This window comes from Patiria miniata, unplaced genomic scaffold (assembly GCF_015706575.1).
Source record: "Patiria miniata isolate m_02_andy unplaced genomic scaffold, ASM1570657v1 HiC_scaffold_5, whole genome shotgun sequence".
NCBI classification, from domain to species: Eukaryota; Metazoa; Echinodermata; class Asteroidea; order Valvatida; family Asterinidae; genus Patiria; species Patiria miniata.
Window position 1 is genome coordinate 36,992,577 of NW_024037072.1, and position 9,667 is coordinate 37,002,243.

The 9,667-nt window shown below is 40.6% G+C and overlaps 1 protein-coding gene across 1 annotated transcript; it reads right to left on the reverse strand.

Moving 5' to 3' along the window:
- Positions 1-2,789: 2,789 nt before the first annotated feature.
- LOC119740496 lies at positions 2,790-9,667 on the reverse strand. Its single transcript, XM_038215818.1, has 5 exons — positions 9,175-9,667; positions 7,099-7,165; positions 5,594-5,659; positions 3,371-3,504; positions 2,790-3,190 (listed from the first exon to the last, which is right to left on the reverse strand). Exons 1-5 carry the CDS (start codon positions 9,287-9,289, stop codon positions 3,057-3,059), a joined length of 516 nt encoding a protein of 171 aa, XP_038071746.1. The 5' UTR covers positions 9,290-9,667; the 3' UTR covers positions 2,790-3,056.

A 9,667-nucleotide genomic window follows, 5' to 3' on the forward strand; every position in this document is an offset into this window, starting at 1 on the left:
CCCATTCAAAAAATACCATTATTCACTAGTGCCGAAAGATGGCGCTATTTCTGGTGCGTGATATGCTTTCGATGTACCACGTCCACAAGAACAAAACACAATAAAGTGTACATCTAGTTGTGCAGTTTCGATTGTATTTTCGCACCACCGTACATCAAAATTGTGGTCTCTTTGCTAATATTAATTGATGCAACATCTTCCATAATAATGACCGAGCACACCTATTTTGTTTTACATTTAGAGTGGTGCGGTGACGCGGCTTTTTTTTTTTTATTACCTGATTTTTTTGCTTCAAATGTCGGCTGATGACTGCAAAATGTGCCCGACTAAACTTAGTGCAAATATATGGGAGTCCAGAGAGGCCACATAAAGCTTATTCTCGACCATAACCCAATTTTAAATCACGTTAAAATTGTGCAGCAGCAGGATTCCAGTCAAACCAGTGAGTTTGGCGGTTTTGAGACATCATCATCAAAACTGTTTCATTTTGCCGACGCGCATGGCTACGGCGACGCGCGCACATACCAGAAACCGGAGACCTTTGGCCTTAATTCGGATTCGCTGTTATGATGCAATAGGCTAATTCTGTTGTCACAACCTGCTACAAATTTTGAGTAGTCAGGTCATATACTCCCTTTTAAAAGTTTTATTGGAACAATTAAAACAAAAACTCAAAAGTGGTGGTTGTTTTACATGATTGCCCATGTCAGTGTGAGCCATCAGCTCAGTATGTAACAATATAATTATTTGTAATTTCTTCATAAAGTAGTAAAATCACTAGCAGCACGCCAAGGTTTGTTTTCTCCTCTTATAACGTCAAAGTGTCTCATGATTGGTACAGTATATCATTACCACTGGGAAAACAATCTCCAAATAGCCCATGAAACGGGTCTTCCCCAATTAAATAAAACTACAAAAGTAAATCACATCAAAATATTACTCTCTACATTCTAAAGAGTGAAATTGGGGACTAGACGTTTTAGAGTGAAAATCACTCTCATTATCAATTCAAATAGGCTGAAAAAGCACCACTTCAGTCGAGGTTTGAGTGAAAACTCGATTTTTTCCATTGAAGGAATTTCACTCTAAAACGTGTAGTCCCTAGTTTCCGACTGTAGGAGTGAATCTTCACTTGAATGGAGTGAATTTTTACTCTTTGGGATTCCGAGAGTAACAATTACGATCTAATAACCGAGATAAATATTCAAGGCTTAATCAGTCTGCAATTCTTTTAACGACGAATGACACTGTGAAAAAAAACAGACACTATAATATCTTAAAGATTAAAGCTTACAAATATCCAGACATTTATATCAAGGTAATACATGCATTGTCATCAGCAATCGAGATGCCGGCCGGCCAACATTTGGAACAGCGCCCCCTTCGGCTAAAAAAACAGTCAAATACGTTGCAGGAAATTTATCCGCACTCAAAATCTAGCAGCATATTTGCAGCACCCAACGACGCATAAAAACCTGTTTGTTTTAATGGTAGTTTTATTACCACGTTTTTACATAAAAGTATATAAGGCAAAGCATATCAACAATGAAGACTGACGTGATCGCGTTGCCGTCGTGAAAAGAGGGCGCCCTCTACAAATTCTACTTCGGATAGAAACTTGATGATTCCTATACACGCAATGCCCTCACGTGCCTAAAGTCTATGTACCGTACTTAGATCATAGGATGCAGACCTGTAAATCGACTCTCATAGATATAAGTAATAATATTTGAAATATATGTACTCGCAACACTTCAAGGTTCAACCTATAACTTATTTCATCATCTTTCATATTCTTTTAATTTTTTTTGGTGGTAACCTTATTACTTTTGGGAGAAAATGCCATCCAATCGGATGGTTGCCCCTACAAGTAGTCCACGCTGGCTCCTCGCCGTTTTGAAAAGGGATGCCTGCACTCTATTGCAAAAAGAGTAATCTTAGGGCCCAATTTCATCTAAATTTCAGAGAAATACGAGCTCGCTCTAGTGTATGGCATCCACCCAACATTCAAATTCATGAAAATGCTCCAATAGCAAAGAAATGGAGGGCACACAAATCGTCATTTAACTGGGGTAGGCACTTCTGTGTCTATTGTATGTCTGCACCCCTAATGTGCATGGCTTCTTCCCATCCTTTCTTTTTTTTCAAGGTTTTTTTTTACAAATCCTCAAGTTCATGGCCCTCTATTATACCTGAGAATTTGTGGGCGTATAAATCGTGATTCGGCCGGCGTATAGGCAACTCTGGGCCTATTTACAAGTCTGCACACCTAATCGCATATACACTGAGATCGCCGCACACCGTTTGGGAAAACATGGCCGGTTGTCGCAACTTATCAACAGACCGATTGCATTCAGCACCCATATTTGAGGTGTGTTTTGTTATGTTAATTCATTAACAATGAGGGCACAAAAGGTCTGCCCGGGCGTAACCCTGTTAAGCAAAAGCACACACCTCAAAATGGATGCAGCACAAGCGACCTATATAGGGTTGCAGACCAGCAAATAAATTTCCATAGACCCCAATGATAAATTCCCTCACTTCAGAAATTCAGGAAAAATACTCAAAACTCTCTGAGCTGTTCAAGACGTACATCACATTAAAGCTTATTTCATTATCTTTCATTTTCTGTTCATATTCTGGGGGTTTACCAATGACTTTAAGGAGAAAATTCCATCCAAAGATGATCACCCCTAAAAGCAATCCTGAAGCCCATCGCCATTTTGAAAATGGACGCCTACGCTCCCTTGCAAAATAGAGCCATTTCAGGGCCTAATCATCATCCACATTTCACAGAAATACGAGCTTGCAGTCCTCTGCACGGCCTCCAACCTTCTTTTCTACAAATCATCAAGTTCACAGCCCCCCAAATGCTCTAATACTAAATAATTTTAGAACATACAAATCGTGATTTGGCCGGCGTAGGCAATTTCAAATCGATTTACTGGCCTGCACACTTAGCCAATTGCTTTAAAATGACATCAGTTTCTCTTATGTTTAAACAAAGAATTATAAGCGCATGCATGCAAGGCCCCCACTGTAAGTGGGCGCCCCAATCAGGCTCGCTGTTCTCCCATGAATTCCTCGGCAAGTTGCTTCCTGTCAACGTCTCCCCGTTTTGTCTTCGATAGAGGGCGGTCTTTGCATGTCTTCAGGATGTAGACGATACCTCCCACAACGAGCATCACGCCTGTATAACACACACAAAAAAACACATTATCACAAACATTTGCACTTCTATTAATATAACAACCTTAAAAACTTCTGGATTATTACCTACCATGATTGAAAAGTTAGAAAATGATTACCCAAAAAAATGATCGCCGGGAATCGTTTCTGGGTTGGATGTGTAAAGTTGCTAAGATCTTACCGCATATGATTCCAAGAGTGATCCGAAACACGCCGACGAAGCACACGATGCCGAAGAGCACGTACAGACAGCCTCGCTTCCACGTGTCGAACCAACGGACTGGTCTGCCAAACTTCTGACAACATCCTTTGTCTCTGCGCAAGAAACAAGATTGATTTTTTTATCAAGAGAGGAATTCGAGTTAAGGACAACCTCGACCCCAGGGTGTCGAGCAGTACGCGCCCATCACTACCTGCTCTCTCACCCTGGTATTGGATCATTTGCATGTGCAAGATATTTTGAACACGTATGCAAATGAGGAATAGTCTGGTGCCTGCTTGTGCGTTACATTTGCGTTTGTTTTTGTATGCGGTGTCTGGGGTAAAAACAATTCGTCGCAGTGCGAGCATGGCGTGAGTTACGAAAAACACGATTTATTTAATTAAAGTGTTACGATCTTACCGAGACAACATGTAGTATTACATTTCATATTAATATGAACAAATTGGGAAGGAAATGAGTATTTTCGAGAAGGCGTGGACGAAAAATCGCGAAAACACGTCCTGCACGTTGTGAATAACAACACCAAGTACACGTCAAAAATCCGTTACTAGCCAACTGCCGTATCGAATCAGGATGCAGGAAGAAAGTTTCCTATCCAGGGTTTACTATTGGAAACTAGGTTGGAAATAAAGTAAGCACTGGGGACGAGGTTGAGTTAAGGAGGATTAATTGGAAGCAAGGGCGGATCCGGGGGGGGGGGGCAACGGGGGCCATGCCCCCCTCCCAACAAAACTAATCCAATTTTGTAAATTTTTTTAAGTGACGTCTATGGTGTACTATAAAGGACACCTATCTGTTATCGTCGTGCGTGTGGGGAGCTCCGACGGACCTGCTCACAGGCACGACGGACCTGCTCACAGGCACGACGGAGCTGCACACACGCACGACGATAACAGATAGGTGTCCTTTAAAGTACACCATAGACGTCGCAATAAATGCAGGCATGCGTACACCACCATCTTTTCCTCGAAAAAAATGGTCAAAGTGGTCAGAAATTGTCTCAAATCGCACCACAGAGCATCTAGAATCCAAAAAAAATTTCGGGGCCCTTTAGCGGGCCCCGAACCCCACTCCATAATTTTTTGGACCCACTTTTTTGGGGACCAAGTATTTTCGCCACCCCATTGTGTTCTGGATCCGCCCTTGATTGGAAGGGCGTGGTTGGGTTTGAACGGCGCGTGGCGAAGGGGGAGTGCCGGAGCAACCCCGTGAGTGCTGAAAGCACACGATACGGCTAGCGTGATCCTCGCAGCAATTGTTGTTCTTCTGCAATCGGATCAAGTCATTTACCATAATACGCATGCGTGTAACATATCGCATGATTGGTATGATATAATAATGTGATATGAGATAAGATTAAAAAGTTTAGAATGGTGGGGGCGCCATTGTGGCGTGGGTACTTATACGATGGTGCGTTTTGGATATAGTAGAGGACCTTTTCTTTTTTTAATCCTCTCAACAACAACAAAAACAGCACTGGGGCCCTTGGCTTTAGTGCCCATTTGAAATTCCACTATCCCTCCCGGCAGGATCACCCTAATTATGGCGCCCTCTTTCGCCTGTTTGCACGCATAAACGCATAATGGCTTCCGGAGCTTTGGCAAATTAGTTATAATTAAAAAAAAAACTGTCGCATGAGATCTCCAAGACATTGTGTCAACAATACCCTCATAGGACGGCATAGAAAGGTTGATACATGTCAGTCCTGGTATACTGAGCCTTCATCTCCCTGGGAAATGTTTAGAATCTAGATACTTTCTCGTGCATTTTGTAGCAGTTTGAGGAATTTTAGGGATCATGTATTGACCGTGTTCAGTATACGAGTAGATTTTTTTCTCGAGTCTAGGTGTACAGGCATTACATTCACTGTGTGGACTTCTGAACAAAAGATAGGTCCACATAAACCAGGTAGAGGAGACGCTGTGCGGACTTGGGCAAGTCCACACAGTGTTTCCCCATTTCTGGAAAACAGGTTTAGAGGCATTTTTGGGTTAGGTTTATCTGTAGCACAATGAAGAGAAACACTAAAGGGAATCATAGAAAAAAATTGGGTTGAAAGAAATTTCACAGTTTGAGAAAACTGATTTTTTTCACTGGTTTTTCTTAACTACACGAAAGCAATGGAAAGTCCACACTTGGTATGTAACGTAAACTTGGGTGGGTACGTGTGGTTGCTTTCACCTGCAGCATCCGCAGTTTGCGAAGATCAGCCCCACCTCAAGCACAGTGACGATCCCGCCCACGACGCTGTGTGTAAGAAAATAAGATCACGTTAATTCGTGTTATATGGACTGAACTAACAAGTCTTCTTTTATAAAGGCCCTTATGCTGTGATTTAACTTTCTGTTAGAAATAAACATCAATTCACGAGGGACTCTTTCTGTGGAAGATGTTTTGTATAGCGATAAATTAATCTTAAGTTGGTGGATTACTAAGGGCTACACTGCAAGCATCTCAACACCAAACATTCAGACGTCTCAATACCGGGGGACAACGACTAATTAATTTATAGGGTTTGAGAAACAATTCTACAGGTGCTCGCAGTAGGCTGGACTAGAAGCCTGAAACATATGGGCCTTGCAAGGTTGATTTTCTCGTCTACTTATGAAATTGCATGCCAAAATTCCTGAATCATTCGGAAATTTATAGTTGATTCTGTGGCGGTGTGTGCCCCGCTGCCACCCTCTGTGCAGGGTGTACAGGGTGTCCTGAAAGTAATGGTACATGTAAACCCCGCCATTTTCGTCAATTTACAACCGGAATTTACTGCAAATGTTTACACGATCTTCAAGGTTGCAGATTTAGCTTGAGAATACCGTTTGTTTAATTAAGATTGCTTTTGTAAATCCAGAGATATGTTTGAATAACCGCAAAGCCAAAACAAAAACATTCTGTGCCACTTTTAGGAAGCGAGTGCTTCAAAGATCAGACAATGACAAACATTCCATTCACACGACAATATAGGGTTTTGTTTTTATGTTGAAACAATTTAGTACAGACAGGTTCACTTCTTTAAAACTTCAATGACAGACTTTAATTAAATATAAATAAATATTGCACACTCTGCTTAAAAATATTAAAATCACTAACAGTAAAGTGATTTGGTTTTAGACTAGGACTATACTGATTTTAACTGCTTCACAAAAAGTGGCACAAAATGGGTTTCTTGGCTTTGCTGTTATTCAAACATATCTTTGGATTTACAAAAGCAATCTCAATAACACAAACGGTATTCTCAAGCTAAATCTGTTACCTTGAAGATGGTGTAAACATCCATTTTTGTAAATTAGCAAAAATGGAGGCGTTTACATGCACCATTTTTTTCAGGACGCCTTGAAAAAAACCCACTCCTTTCAACGCACTAGACCACAGCGACAGCACATTCTTCGGACAGCTTTTTAACAAAATAAAATAACTCACCACTTGTCTTATTCAGCAAACTTTGAAGAAAAAAAAAGAGGTTTTCTGGCCATTGATTTGAAATTAATAGTGCTCGGTCATCCGTGACTGAAGAGATGCATATAAGGTATCAGTGCATGGATAGCTGATGAACTACCCTTTACGATCATGAAGCAACTTTGACAGTGTTCAAATTCTTAACTTATTTTTGGATGACCTTTTTATACACCCTGTATATTCAAATGCACATTATATACTGCACGCTTGTTTGTCCAATGTATACTTACACCAGGTAGATGCCGATCCAGAATAGCGCAGAGGTAATGAGAGTATGAATTCCAACAGCAATAAGGCCTACAAAACGAAAATCATTCACAATATAGGTTTTTAAAAGCCAAGTCAAAATTACACCTAATGTGTCCAAGTGATTAATATCACAACCAGCCGGTCAGACGAAGGCAGCTTAACTTAGTCGTAATTTTTGTCCGTTAAAAGTTGTTTGGCTCACGTATACAGGGTGAGTAAAAAAAAAACGAAACCCAAATGTCAGGACTATTGTTTTAGTGAAGTTCTGCATGTAGCACTTTCCAAATCTAGGATATGAAAGCCCAATTCATAAGATTTCTTTTAGTACAAGAACCACTCAAATCACTTGTGTACTTTGCTGAAAGAACACTTACCTTTTTTTGTATCCGTGGACACTACTTTAAAACGGTGGTTGTGTTTAAAATTCCGTAACTTGAAAAGTACATAAGTGATTTGAATGATTCTTGTACTTAAGGAAAGTTTATGAATTGGGCTTTCATATCCTAGATTTTGAAAGTGCTACATGCAGAACTTCACTAAAACAATAGTCTCGACATTTGGGTTTCGGGTTTTTTTTACTCACCCTGTATAGCATGCCCAACAAAAAGTGCAACATTTAGAAAACAAATAATTAAAACTGTTTAATGTTTGTTTTTCTTCAATAAAATTATATATTAGATTAAAGCCTGACTATTTCTTAATCCACTCCTTTTTACCCCATTCCAATTGGGTCCGTAGATCCAGAAATACAATCAATTAAGTACAAGGATGTACAGTTTACTTGGGCCACTCTCACCTGTGCTGTCACCAACTTTAATGCCTATTCAATGCTTAACCCAGATTCAGCATGTCCAGGCGAGAGTGGCCCAAGTAAAATTTACACCTTCACTTAATAACTGATTGTATTTTTGGATCTCGGGACCCAAATGGATGGGGTAAAAAGGAGTGGATGGAGAAGTAGCCACAGGCTTTAATGTAATACATAATTTTATTGAACAGAAAAAAAAACATTAAATAGTTTTAATTATTTGTTTTCTGAATGTTGCTCTTTTTGGCACACACTCTGTAGAGGCTGGCTTCGTTATTGGAAAGCTTAACGCTGAGCGGAAAAACATACCGATTAGTTCAGATATCAAGAGCAGGCCTATTATATACTTCAACTGTTAGATTCTCCCATTTCTTATCCATGCAGAAAAGAGGCTGTGTCAGGTCTGACCGTACGTTTCTAATCAAACCTGACTACAGTTTTTTTTATGTGAACTGTGTCTTTTTTAAGTGTATCACTCCTGATATGGTTTTGGTTGCTCCCTGTCTCTCTATAATCATTACGAAACAACAGTGCGCGAGGCACGAGCAGTGATCCGTGCCGAACTGTCCTGGGAAAACTGCCCGTGCATTTTTGCGACGGACGAATACAATCCTAAATGGCCTTAAGGACGGTACACACGCAGGCCTGCCGGTACAGCCTATATTCTAATGATATGTCTCGTTTTGCCAGCAGTTTTTTTAGTATGACTCACTACACCGGGTTGACTCTCAAGTATACCAAGTGCTTGTCAACTTGACACTGATAAACCAATTAATACCTAAGTACAGATGTGCAGTTCTCATACATCAGTACGAAATATCAATCACACCAGCCGTTTTAACCCTAATTCGGATATCAACAAATTTAGCATTCAAAAATACAGGACTTATTACATAATAAACAGTTTATTTTAAAAACGAAATGGGCAATTCCCCAAACCCTAATCCTTCCTTGATTTATTCTGTAAAGAATCCGCGCGTCAAAGCCCATTTTCCTTCTGAAATGAAACTCAAATTTACTTGTCGAAATAAGAATACTAAATAATTCAAGACTCCATTATCTACTAATACAGACTTTCATCATTACTGAGTGCCTACTCTTTCAAACCCAAAAATTCACAATCTAGCATCATGATATTTTTGCAAAGCATGGAAAATTTCACACACACACAAAAAACATCTCGACCTCTCCCATCTCTTAACATCGACAAGATCGCAATGGGTAAATCGACCGAAGTCCTGATCCTTACCGATAGCTGTCAGCAGTCCCCAGACTACTCCAACGATAAGCAGCGGGCGATGACAGCATGTTGCCCGTACCGTCGACCGCGAATACTTCACCTCCTCCCGTTCTCCCTCCGCCATTTTCTACTATAAAAAAAACGCCCAGGCCCTATACGACTACACAGCGCGGAAAAAGAAGATGCCTCGATACTGCAGTCCAGCATCAATCACACATCATCGAGCACTCACTGTGGGGGATGTGCACAAGATGCAGTCCTCTCGTGGGAAACGGGACATTATTATTTTGTGTCAAGAGCTATATGCATCTTTTGCACTGGTAACAGCGACGGTTTTTTCCTGCTTATTCCTGTTTTCTGCGGGCTGATTCACCGCGCGTTCATATCAATTTCCGACTGTGCTCCCATTTGCATTCGTAATGACAGTGGCAGGCTGTAGGTTTGATTCATTACACAAAGCCACGAGTCGTGTAATGGAAAGAGATGCCGGGTGTTTAATGCA

What these genes read in the sequence shown, in the direction of transcription:
- LOC119740496 (XM_038215818.1), bottom strand. Translation starts at nt 9,289, where the DNA reads ATGGCGGAGGGAGAACGGGAGGAGGTGAAGTATTCGCGGTCGACGGTA. An exon ending in GGGACTGCTGACAGCTATCG is followed by an intron (nt 7,166 to 9,174) that starts GTAAGGATCAGG and finishes TTCGTTTTGTAG; the next exon opens with GCCTTATTGCTGTTGGAATT. An exon ending in CACTCTTGGAATCATATGCG is followed by an intron (nt 3,191 to 3,370) that starts GTAAGATCTTAG and finishes TGTGTTATACAG; the next exon opens with GCGTGATGCTCGTTGTGGGA.